The sequence below is a fragment of the Carcharhinus amblyrhynchos genome, chromosome 4, assembly GCF_965287045.1.
Source record: "Carcharhinus amblyrhynchos chromosome 4, sCarAmb.v2.hapA, whole genome shotgun sequence".
Classification (NCBI taxonomy): Eukaryota; Metazoa; Chordata; class Chondrichthyes; order Carcharhiniformes; family Carcharhinidae; genus Carcharhinus; species Carcharhinus amblyrhynchos.
Genome location: NC_137327.1, coordinates 95,970,608 through 95,983,788, shown reverse-complemented (window position 1 = coordinate 95,983,788; position 13,181 = coordinate 95,970,608). Strand labels below are relative to the sequence as shown.

General features: G+C 37.7%; 1 protein-coding gene across 1 annotated transcript in view; it reads left to right on the top strand.

Annotated features, from left to right (window-relative positions):
• zdhhc9 (zDHHC palmitoyltransferase 9) overlaps positions 1-9,574 on the top strand; it is a 92,642-nt gene extending 83,068 nt beyond the window's left edge. Inside the window, exons 5-9 of the mRNA XM_080187593.1 lie at positions 2,499-2,547; positions 4,293-4,395; positions 5,510-5,613; positions 5,996-6,083; positions 8,465-9,574. Of these exons, the coding sequence (XP_080043719.1) occupies positions 2,499-2,547; positions 4,293-4,395; positions 5,510-5,613; positions 5,996-6,083; positions 8,465-8,689 (569 nt within the window). The 3' untranslated portion in view covers positions 8,690-9,574. The remainder of the gene's footprint in view (positions 1-2,498; positions 2,548-4,292; positions 4,396-5,509; positions 5,614-5,995; positions 6,084-8,464) is intronic.
• The last annotated feature ends 3,607 nt before the right edge of the window (positions 9,575-13,181 follow it).

Here is a 13,181-nt window from a genome sequence, read left to right as displayed (position 1 = left end):
TATCACTTATGTGTCAACTTGTAAGATTTAAGGCGTTAGGCTTCTTGAGTTTGATACCTAGGCTTGACTGTGCCTGGCAAGTTGCTTTGATGTTTTGGTTGCATCTTTAGCCTCAGCTTGGTGGGATCAGGTGGTGATCTGCTCTGCAGTCAACTCCTTGCATGGCACTAGTTGCCTTTGTCACCTTTTTTTTGCCTGACAAATACATAAGGATATACAAGTGCTTAAAATGGGGATTTATTTTCCTTCTAGGGGAAACTTGGTTTTGGTTAAAGCAAGATCATGCTTGGCACACAATGGAGGAGAGTTCCATTTGATTTTTCCTTTCCAACTGCATGTTGACTGAGGATGCCTGCCAATGTGATGCGGTCATGTCCAACTCTGGCATTGAAATTACCCATAAGGATAATTTTGGAATTGACCACAGGAAATGGTCCAGAGCATCTCAAATATTTCTTTACATTGCCACTGGTGGTCACTGTGGAGACATGTGCACTTACAAACACTGAGTGCCTGCCTTGTTATTGCAGGTCAAGGGGGAGGCTCACAGACATGTCTGCAGGCATCAACAATTTCTTCAGATTGTCTTCCAATTCAATCAAGACATTAATTGGCAAGAATGCAGATAACTCTGTCCCAGTTGTCTACAACAGCGAGGACATTCAGACCAAGGCAAACATCCTCAGTCGCTGTCAAAAACTTGGGCCTACAAATCAATATCTCCAAGACCAAGATTGTGTTTGGCCTGTGCCATACATATAATGAAGCACCAGACATGATTGTTGATAGCACCAGTCTCAAGTTTGTGGAAAAATTCTCATACCTTGACATTGAGCTCTCCAGGGATGCCACTATTGATGAATATAAACATACATGCATGCATCCAAAAACCAAGCTCTGGCCATAGCTGACTCCATAGTTGGGACTGGAAATTTCATGGCATGAAACTGTAAGCTAACACCAAACTCTGCCAGGCTGTTGTCCTTACCACTCAGTGATGTGGTGCAGAATCGTGTGTCTGCTACAGGGATTCCTCACTTTAACTCCATTCTTAAGTGTGACTTTAAGCAAATTAATGTCTAAACTGTTTTTCTCATGGCAGTGGGGGTGGGAAATGAAATATTGACCATTCCTAAATGAAGTAACTTTTACATTTACTCGTAAATTCTAAACATAAATAATGAAGCACTTGCCAGTGATTGGTGCAGAGCTTATTTACTCATCAACCTGGTTTTGGAGTGACTTGGCTCCATTGATTTTCCCCCTCCCCTCTGGCAGAACATGGTAAGATACTGAAGTAGCTGCTGAAACCATTCATGGTGGGGGACAGCACTGGAAAGAAGTGATGCCATTTGTTGCACTGACCTCCAGCAGCATCAAGAGATCTTCAAAGCGTTATCAAAACGTTAACTCTGTTGCCCTGTCTTCACAGATGCTGCCAGGCCAGCTGAGCTTTTCCAGCGCTTTTTCATTTCAGATCTCCAGCATCCTTCGTATTTTGCTCTTATTTATAGATGCCAGACATTGCCCAATTCACTCCATAATAATGGTGAGCGCTGATTACGCCACCATTATTACCAAATGGGCCAATATTCTTTGTTCTTTTGACATTTTGAGACCTCTGTTTAGACAGGAAAAAATATTGCTGGTTGTACAGTGTGAAAGTTGCTGATCTTTTAAGATATTTTCCTTCAATTTGTAATTACTTTGCTATTCATAAAATAAAGCAATTTCAAGAAGGCAACTTTTACTTTAGAGTTTACAACTATTAAATATTTCACAAAAATGAAAGTGATCACGAATGGACCATTTATGCAGACTGCTGGCTTTTCTTACCCAAATAATTATTTTACCCATGGCAGTTTTTTTAGCAAAATAAGCCATAAAAACATACTTATATTCACACCTGTTTTCATGAAAATGAGAGATTTTATCATATCTTCCAAAAAAAGTTCAGTCAAAAAGTATACATGTGGCTATTATTAAAGCAATTACATAAAAATGCAGATCAAATGCTCACTGCAATGCAATTTACACCAGAAGATTAACACAACCACCTTTCCTTACCCATTAGTGATAACCTGATAGCTGTGTCTTTGGGACAACTGTAACCAAATTTCCTAGCCTTTAAGGCTGTGCTGTTCCTCTGCAGACTTTCTTGGAGCTTAATTGTGTTGCTGCTTGCATTCTGAAAATGGTGCCATGTTTTTTTTGCTGCTACTCCTACGAGACTTCTGTCATTGACATTATTTTCAGAATCCAGGAAGTTGCTGTTTAAGCCCTTGTGCTTTCAGATGCCACAGATTTTCATATGTGGTATAAATCTGTCAAACAAAAATATCGATAGGGTGCCCATCCTGTAGCCTACTTTTATTTTAACTGAATTTCACCACCTCCCCTATCCCACTCTGTCTCTTGTAATGTAGAAAAAAGTTAAACAAGACGTTTTTCTGCCTCTGGCCTGTCTGTTCAAAATATTTTCCTTTTTTTTCAAACAGGATCAGTGGACAATGGCTTTTTAAACACCCTTAAGGACACACCAGGAACATATCCTTTTGAGAATTAAAATCGTTCATCAGTGTTTTGAAATTACGAGCATATGTTGTGGCTCATTGGACTTTGAAGATTTGTGTTGTGCGGAAGCCACCAGAATGCACGTTTGTTTGAAATTTCGAATGCAATTTCTAAATCTTAAAAACAAACTATGGGTGAAGAAGTGGGTTACTGTGGAACAGTATCTAGGATTAGATCAGTGGTCTCTGATTTAGTCTGTTACCACTGATAGTTTGTGGGATTACAATGGGTCTAACACCTCCTTGCTCAAGGAAGGAGAAATTTGCAACCTGGAAGTGTGTGGCATTAGGGTGAGATGTGTTCGTTGGAGAGAATATAATTAGATTTGAAAGCGATAACCCTATGAAGTGTAGTCAGATCAGTATTGAAGGATATGATGGTTTAGTATTTAAGCTATATCATAGTATTTAGTTGAATTGTACTTTAAATTGACCAAATGAAATGAGTAATGAATGGCTTAACACACATGTTGAAATGGGTTTATTATTCTGCTGCTTAAGGGAAATATCAGTTATCCCTCCTATCAAACTTTTCACAACTTATTCTTTGAATTGGCTGACTAATAAATAGTTGGCCTTTACTTCCATTGCTAATTTTTGAAGTATTTCCATCCTCTGTTAAGTTTAAGACTAGGATTTCATTGTGGAGTGTGTGACAACTCCACTTACATTTATCTTGTTTTAGACTCTTTAGGAGGACAAGAACATAGGAACAAGAGAGGCCATTCAGCTTGCTGAGTCTGCTCCATCATTCAATTAGATTATGGCTGATCATCTACCTCAAGGTCACTTTCCCACTCTATCTCCTTCATGTCCTTAGTTTCCAGACATGTAAAGATTGCTGTCTGGATGGTAGCTCTCTGGTGGAGAGAATTTCAAAGATTCACCACCCCCTTAAGGGAAGAAATTCCTCCTCAACTCAATGTTAAATGATTTATCCCTTATACTGAAATTATGTTCTCTGGTTTTAGACTTAGAAGCCAGGTACTTTCAATTCCTGAACTGAAATTATTTATTGAAATGAGCAACAGTTTCAGCACTGTTTCTTGCTCAGCACTATTCCCCATCTTACAATTGAGTAGCCCCTGCTGAGTTCTAGTTTGTAGCCAGCTTGCTATATATTCTGCTTGTCCCCTGATTTCATATACTTTCAGTCATGAATTGACTTTTTGATAATGTTTCTTTGAAATCCAAATATATTACGTCTTTATGGCCTTGGTGCAGTATCGAAGACACTGTCAAATGTAGAATTGTGTCCAAAGGATCAGAGAGGAGTGAAGTATCATCTCTTCCTGCAGATGAACATTGAAGACCCAATGGCAGTGGGGAGCTCATCTGGGTATTGTACTGGTATACCAGCCAATTTCCTATAGTTGAACTTGAGTTTATAGTTTGTTTCCCTGTGCTGATGAAGTCTGACCTTCTGCGTCTCAGCAGTTTTGGCTATTCTAGTGTTTAAAATAAAATAATCTGTGCACTTTAAAAAGGAATAATTTGTGTTGGTGCACAGTAAACATTATATATTGCTCTCATAAGTACTTGATATCAAAAGCTGATGTGACTATTCAGTCAAAATGGTGTATTAGTTATGTTAGTACTGTTTAGCTAAGTAACAGTTCATAGTTTGAAATGTTCAGAGCTTGCTGTGAAAAAAGAAATGAATGTTATAACTATTTGAAGGTGTATTTCCCACTGAACATTCTTTAACTCTTCCATTACGGTATTAGAAGTAGTGATTTGCTTCTTCACGTTATGGTCTGTGATTGGCCTGTCTGGATTCCACACCTATCTTATTGCACTCAACCAGACCACCAATGAAGATGTAAGTAATATGTCCACGACACAGGACTAGGTAGAATGACTTTTTGGGGGATAACTTTTATTAACCAACCACAAAAAGTTACCTTAAAATTTGACAACTTGTAAAATGTGTGTATACTTTCTTTTCATCCAAAGGTGGTTGGTTATTAGTTGTTACTGAACACAGCTAGTAACATTTATGATCTCAACTTGATGTAATTAGCATATAATTAAGAATGTTCTCTATGTTACATTATAAATACAATACTTTTGCCACTTTGCTTATTCATATTTGTAATGTCTGTGCAATGCTCCCATTTCTGAAAGCTGCTTATGTATCAATGGTGACTTCCACATCAATGTGCTCAGAACTAAATTGTTCTGGATCTGAAGAACTCTTGGAAGACACAAAGCAGTCTTTTAACCTATTCTCCTTCTGTGGGTCCCATGGGAGACAGTGGTGCTCTGCAAAAGATAAAATTGTACATAAGTGAAGAATTTTTACACAAGTACATCTTAACCATTAATATTAAAACTGCTTCAAATAGAGTGCAACAGCTTCATTGATGTAGAAGTGTCAACACTTTCTTAAATGGATTTTAATAAGTGTGCTGTTCATATTGATTCTTTCCCTTTTGAGGCAATGCTGTTTCACAATAATACTTGTTAGTTTGCTTGTGTCCTATTATTTTAGAAGATTGGTGAATGTTGAACATTGTAATTGTAATTTTACATTTATGCATAAGTGAAATGTGATAATTGTCAGAACATAAGCTGTTACAACCTGTTTTCAAACATAGACTTGATTTATGAAATACAAGCCAAGTCTTAACTTTTCAGTTGGATGGCCTTAATGAATGTTGATTTGATGGGTGGCACTGTTGAAGCTGAGTTTAGTATGACGTGGAGAATGCAGTCCCGTTGTAATTACCATTTCAATTTGATCCCTGTAGGAGCCTACAACCTTAAATTGTAAAATGTATTGCACAGAATGATCCATGTGTTGCTCATAACATGGTTCAGCATTCAAATGGGTTGCTTTGCTTCTAAAATTCTTGCAGCTAGAGATGAGAAGGTTCAGTGTTTTGTACTTGTGGGAACTTTATTCGTTTTAATTTTCAAATTGCCTTTCACAGATTAAAGGCTCTTGGTCAGGAAAGAATGGAATTCATAACCCTTACAGCCATGATGGTGTACTGAAGAATTGTTGCGAGATCCTATGTGGGCCAGTGCCACCAAGGTAAAACTTTTTTATGCTGCTTTTAAATTCAGAAGATCAATGAAGTGATGTCAAAATGCTAAGAGCAGGAATTCTTTAAGTGTACTTATCAACATTCAGTCATTGATCAGCACCTTGATTATCAATTATCTGTCTTGTTACTGTTTTAATGAGTACTCCATTATACAAAAGATGGTTGAAGATTAGCAAATATGGCACCATTAAGGTGACAACATATCATCACAATAATACCATATTACGTACCATGTGCATGCTAGTTTGTGTGTCTCTTTTAATTTTCTCTGTCTTGTAACAATTCCACACCTCACCATGTTTAGGCCATGAAAGGGAATAAAAGGTTTTATTTAATTAGAAATCAATATCAGCTGCATTTCTTTTTTAGTGTTCTTGACAGGAGGGGGCTTATTCAGGAGGACGCTGGTGTTTCAGCCTCGGCTAATCGAATTGCAAGTACAGTGCCACAAATTACGGTAAGACCCATGTGACGTTTCTGCAGTTTAATTGTATGCCAAATCCTAAAAATTGGAAAACCTGGACTGAAAATGGAGGTTATGAAATACTGTTTTCTTTATTACGAATAAGCTACTGCGGAAAACTGCAGAGCAGGTTCAAGAAGCGCTTGGATGATTTGCTGGAAAAGTGGGATCTAGTCAGGAGTGGGCTTGTTGAACCTCGTGGCCCATTTTCTTCACCTAAACAATAGGATTTGTTCAGAATGATTAAGCTGCTTCACTTGAATGTAACTTGAATGCACAAGCTACATAACATTTCAGTCCCTTACTAAAGAGGTTACTCTGACATTAATTGCTATCTTTGGATAACTTGAGGCTCTATCATTAGCTCAGATTTGAGAGTTAAATATCTCATGATGCTTACGAAGCACAGGTCTCATTCTCTCAATCCGCACCACTGGAAAAAAAAAGATAAGCTGTCACTCAACCCATTTGTTGTTTACAGGACCTTGTTGTATTTGTCTGCAAAGGTCAGTGCATTTTAAATGAGGTGAGATGCCCGGGACATGCTATTACTTACAGTTCCCCCTCTTTTTGGACATCAGTCATTTGTTTTTTAAATTTTATCTGGGGATGATTATAATGGCAAGGCACCTGGAGGATGTTAAACTACACAGAGATGGGAGTCCATTGTAGTCCAGACCTAACAAGTCCAATTCTCTGATAAACTATGTGAAACAGTTGAGTTTTTAAAAATCATAATCTAGCAGCTTTGGTCTTTCTGAGCTACCAGCTGTTTAAAAAAATCTAACACACGTGCATCTATGATCTTTCACACACCTTTCCGGCTTCCCAGAAGGATTAAAAAAAATCGTAAAATGGAAAATTGGAATACTGGTCCTGCATACTTTAGAATGGAACACCAATGAACTGAGGAAATAATAATAATATTCAAACATTTTTTTCCCTTCTGGGTTTTACTCTCATTGTATGTCTTTCTCTCTCACTTGTAGCAATTTTATCAGCCCTTTTGAGATGAGCCATGAGGCAGCATAGCTTGTAAAATGCCAGCAGAAGGCATTGGGATGGAAGCCTGACGTTTTCTCACCACAGAATATTTCCAAAAGGGAAAATGATGGCATTTTTCCAGCTGGAAGTGGGTAGCCAGCACAGTCATGATCACTTTACTCCCCTGTCTGTATTTTCATGGTGTCACATGGGGAAACCATCAGATATATTGCAATGGTATCCTAGACTTCTTTCTGGTCCTTGGTTATGAGAGGAGCTCTGTGGTGGCAATGGCCACTCCCTGTTCCAAAGCCCACCATTGGATGGTTCACCCCCTCAGATCACCTAGCCCTGGCACATTGAAAAAATTATCCCCCACCCTCCATTGGAGCATCTTCTCTCTGCAGCAGCCACATCTGTGCCTAAAGCTGTAAACTTAATTGGTTACTCTGGGGAAAATACCTCTTCAGTCCCACTATCTGCCTTGCAAGATACCTCTTTTGATCCTGGTGGTGGGATTTCATCATTTGAGGTAAAATTGAGACCACTCTCTCTTGTGGTTTGCTTTAGTTTACTCACACTCTTGGTTGGTTTGTCGTCTTCTCTAGTCTACATAGATGCAGTCACCATCTTGTGTTCTTTACATCACTTTGTATCTCTTCACTTAGGTAACTAACTCAATACTAAGGCTGTTTGAAATTCCTGTTCGTTGTCTCGGTTTTCTCTTGCAACATATATATCTCTCCCATTCATTAATCTCCACGCTTTTCCTGTGAGTTGCACTGCATGTCCTGTTACCAAATGAGGGTAATATTTGTATTATTTTCAATATGTAGAATGTTGCGAGTTGAACTTTCAGCCATGTCAGCCTCGCAGTTTTATTAAACGGTGCAGGTCACTCGGAACACGTTGGTAGAGCTGACATTTTTTCCTTTCATGTTCCTTCTTAGCTGATTCTAGTGTCTCATTCATGTGAAATGTTGTTTGTCCAAGCCTGGTTACATGAATTATTGGAGGAAAAAACTTCCTACTGGAAGTGCACAGCAACTCCATCGATACTAGCAATATTTTTGGATGCTGTTCCAACTATTGTGTATGTTTTTAGCTTTCCTTGTTTCATATTTTACATATAACTTAATTTGGATCAGAAATGCAACATGATGTGAAGAAAATGGAAATTATTTATTCTCTTGAATGCTTGGATCACAGAATTTGGATGCAGAATATAATACAGTTGAACATGTGCATTCGTATAGATTAAGTTAAAGAAGAATTTGGGGCGATTGTAGTGATTGCTACCGTCATTTTGTTTCTTATCCATCTAGATTGTTGCATGATTTCCTCTAACTTGTCCGCCATAGTAACTTTTCTTACTGTTTCATCTTTGTTAGGCAAGTAGAGCTCCATTGATAGCCAATGAGCAGCCACAAGTAAAAGAAATTCCTGTGGTACCTGGGCAAACTGAGGCAGAAACTAAAGAGACAGTACCATCTCCTGGCACAAAAAAGCAACTTCCAACTTTACCGCCAGTGGACTTAAATATGCAGTCTGGCACCACAGTGCTGCAAAGGGATGCAGTTACAAAAGAAACATCATACCGGGGACGTGCCTTCTAATAAATTTGCTCCTGGACTAAGTGCAAAAAAGACTTGGAGCACAAAGCAAAGTTGGAAGATAGTTCCTCTAACGAAATGAAGGTGCAAATTGGTTTGACACTGCAATTTTCATCTGATCAGTATTTTAGATTTTATATGAAGGAGTTTTGGAGGGTGGTGGGTGTAGGCGATGAGGAATAACATCAGACCAGGAATGTTGAAGATGGGGTCAAATTGCTCAAGAAATCTTTCAGGCCAATGTACCTATTTACGACCGGATTTGTCCATTATAAATGAGCTTTTATTATTTTGGTTCCAAACACACATGCAACAGATGAATGTTACAGAACAAGTCATTGATAAAAATTTCTATTTATTGCCCGTATTGCATATTGTAACTTCATGAAAATAACTGACTGGATCAATGCAGTAATGTGAATGTAAAGTACTGCAGACGCTGGAAATCTGAAACAAAAATGGACAAACTCAGCAGATACGACTGCATCTGTAGAGCGAGAAACACAGTCAACGCCTCAAGTCCACATGACCCCTTTAAGGAAAACTACATGATTTGTTGTGCTGAGTTTCTGATGGGTTCTGTGAATAGCATGGTAATGTTTGGAGCCCAGCAGTATAACTTAACATGCCTGTAATCAGTGACATTTAATGAGTGATAAGCTATCCATTTTAAACAGTGGTGAGGAAGTTGTCAGAATACGTAGCTATGTATCCGTGTGTGTGTGTAAATGAGCAATCTCCGAGTATATGAGCTTGATATGTCAGGTAAGTGATAGTGAACGTCAAGATGTACTTGGATAGAGTGATACTAATTTTTTTAAAAACAAAGTTGTGAACTAATGCTGCCATTGGATGTTGTTTTCATGAAATTACAATCTTTTCCAAATACTTTCGGTGTCACTGACTTAATAGTGGATTATAAACTGGGGCCGCTCGTAACGATGATATGCAAAATAGATTTGGCTTAAAATAGTTGGAAGAAATAGTTACTAGGAAAACTAAACTGTTTCCATTCCTGTGTGATTCTAAGATAGAGTCATAGTTTCACAAGTTGTTCTGCCTTGTACTTTTCAAGGTTACTGAGTGCTCAGGTGCAAGACATAGAGCTGGGAAAGGGAAGTTGGAGACAGATTTACGATGATGCAAATTTGTGTTGCAGAAAAAAAAATCACTTGTTCTACATTAACAAATGAGTTTGATTTGGGAATACCTGCTATGATGGTTGAGATGATTCATGGAAAGCTACATATAGTTGGTGATTCATAATTTAATAGGAGGAAAGGCTTTCTATTGCCCAAGGACCACTTTTGCAGTTTTTTAAGACCACAAAGAACTGAGCAGAAACTGCGGCCTTGCCCAAAAGGCTCAACTCCCTGAATTCCAAGGTATGCTGAAACTCTTGACTTTCAATTTGAAAGTCCATATCTAAGGCATAAACACTAAAACTATTAGACTGCTTTATGTTCCCAATCTCTTCTGAGCAGACAACAGTGCCTTTGACAACCCTGGATTAAACCATTTTGAATTTGATATCTTTTGAGATATGTGATTGTAATGTGTTAATAGTCAATGGTAGAAGACTGGAATTGTGGCATCAGTGAAATTTGGTCATTCATTTAGTTTATTTCAGTTCTGTTAATTCCATTTTGCTGGAATTCCATTAGCCTAAACATTGTCAGGCATCCTTGAGTACAGCTGAGTGCTTCCTAGTTTTAATCAAGTGGTTCTATTCTGTATTTCCCCAGTATATGCAGAAAGACTTATAGTTCTGAAGCCATACTGACCCAAGAATTTGATTTTCATCTATGTGATCTTTGATCCAAGTATAAATCTCATTCTTGGAACCAAAATCTAGTTTCTTCTGGTTTGAACACCAAGTACAAGTCAAATATTTAGAACTGAAAACGCAGGAAATGCATTATTGACATAGTAAATATTGATGAAGTGGAATTTCATCTGGACGACTTTAAATACGCTTGGTTGTGTAAGAGATGATGTACATTAATGTACTCCTTTAATCTGAAACTACACTTTGCAGCACACCTTTTAAAAATATAAATTGGAAAATATGATGCCCTGATGCAAAGCTTAAGCATTAATCATGCAAAGCTTAACAACCACTTGGGAGCAGTATTACTTTTTTTTGTTTGCCATTTTTTCAACTGACAATTGACTTGAATAATGGAATCCATCAACCTGCAAATCTAACCAGTTCAGGATCTTTCATTGCTGGTTGTTCCAATAGTTGATTCCAATGGTAAACAAGTCCGAAACAATCGAAGATTAGAATGATTTGAACTAATGTTTTAAATGTAGTTTCCAGCAACATAAGCTTCCAGTCTGCACTGTAACTTGTTCAATTTACAGTTATCTTTAGCCCTTTGAGGGCGCCTTTCTCTGTCAAGACTGTAACCTGATTATGATTCTGCTACTTGCTGCAATACATTCTTTTGGCCAAATAATGGAGGAGCACTGCAGAAATGAAAAACCATCCCAGTCAGTTTTATATGTTGTTGTCATTGAAGTTTCATTTGAAATTTGCCAAATAAACATTTGCCTCAAGTTAGTTATAGTGCAACAAAAAATGTGTTTGAGAGGTTGCAGCTTTTTGGGGTTTTATAATACATCATGGTGAAGGGTAATTTAAAAAAACCTTCAATATTGAACCCTCTTTCCATCATCTTATGTTGGCGTTTGTTTAATCTGTGCAAAAAAAAATGTCCTCACTGCACCCAACTGTTGATATCTATTAAAGAGAAAATACATTATTGAAGGGTCAGTGCTTTAACTGAGAGATTAGTGCCCAAATAGCTGCTATAGCTTCATCTTGCTTTCCCCTTAACTCCAAATTTGATTTCTGATCAGAATTCAGGCATTTTTAAGTTGAAATTTGGAGATCATAAATACTTTGCAGGTATTTTGGTCATGACATCATGTCTCCAGTTACATGGAATATCTCATTGTTTTCCTCCAAGCAACACTCCTTCCAGCTTGAGCTGCATATTGGCATTGTCCTTCTAATAAGGTAGTATGTTTTTTTTTTAAACAGTTTGTTTAATTGAGGGTTCTAGTTCTTTAAAAGCCGAACAGTTCAACTGTTGTGGTGTTTGATGTTTAAGAATGTTCTGACTCCTTTGACCTTTCAAAACTTTGATTAAACTCAAGGTAATTTGATGTATACACCACAAGAAAATGTTAATGTTTGGTGCCTTTCCCAGTCCTTCAAAGTCCTCATTGCAAATTATACAAGGAAAGGACATCTTCATTTTACTAAAAACTATTCTTGCATTTTGCAACTTGGGAATTAGTTTCCTATTTTTTTTGAAGCAGCAGATATCGTATTAATGCAAAAAGATTTTTGAATTTTAATAAAAAGCCTAAAGACACATGAACTCAATCATTTTAGATGAGAAAGAGACAACTGACTAAAAGTATACACCCTCTTTCCAAATGCTGCCCCTATAGTGAAATCTGCTTAACTTCAGTTTTTAAATTTAAGAATGCAATATTTGTGTTTGTAGCCCAATCAAATTCTCATTCACTAAGAGCTATCTTCAATCACCACATTCCACTCCAGATAATTCCTCTCCTTTTCTCTCTCCCATCCCACCCACTAACTGCCTTCACAATTCAGAGGCATGCTAGCTCCTCCAAACCTTTTCAATCCTACCACACTCACCCTTTCAGAGGTGTTCTTTTACCTCTACAACCTTGTGCTGGCTGTATTTGTATGTGTGTGCATGTGAATGGCACTCATTCTTTATTGCTCCTACCCAGCTCCTCTCTTTTTTTCCAGATCATGCAGGCACACTTTCACTTTCAATCAGGTTCTTTTTGCAACCGCCTCCATCTAATTTGTTCTGTTCAGCCATATGACATTACTCAATTCTCCCTCTTCTCATCCCAACTTGTCCACGATCTGCCACACCTGATCACTACATCTGGCTCTAAGCAATTGAATGCCATTGAGCATTCTGGGTGGGAATTCCATATGGTATGTCAATTCCTGCTGCAGCATGCAGGAGTATTGAAATTGTTTAGAGCAGGGACAGGAAGGGTTTAATATGAAAGAAACCTGAAAGGATAGTTGGAAGAGAACTGAAAATTCTGACTGCTCAAGAGGGAAATGAAGTTTAGAACCAATTCCATCTTGGTTGGTTTGTAGTAAGCATGAAAGTTTGAGCACTCATTATGAAGTGGCTAATTCCGTTTCCTAGTGTGTTTGATGGCAACTAATTGGTGTTATGAATTTTTTTGAAGCTTATCTGAGAACAGGAGAAAAAGCTTGGCGGGATCAAATTGGGAGACACAAACCCTGTACTTTAACCAAGTTTGAGGCTAAACATTATGCCAAGGCTTCTTATTTTCTTATTTTGCCTTCCTTTTTTGGTAAGCACACATGAAAATCTTTATCTTGTGACAATGTCAGTACTTTTTTCTCTAGAGAAAATCTACATCTAGAGAATTTTATCAAGAAATAAAAAATTGGTTTTAT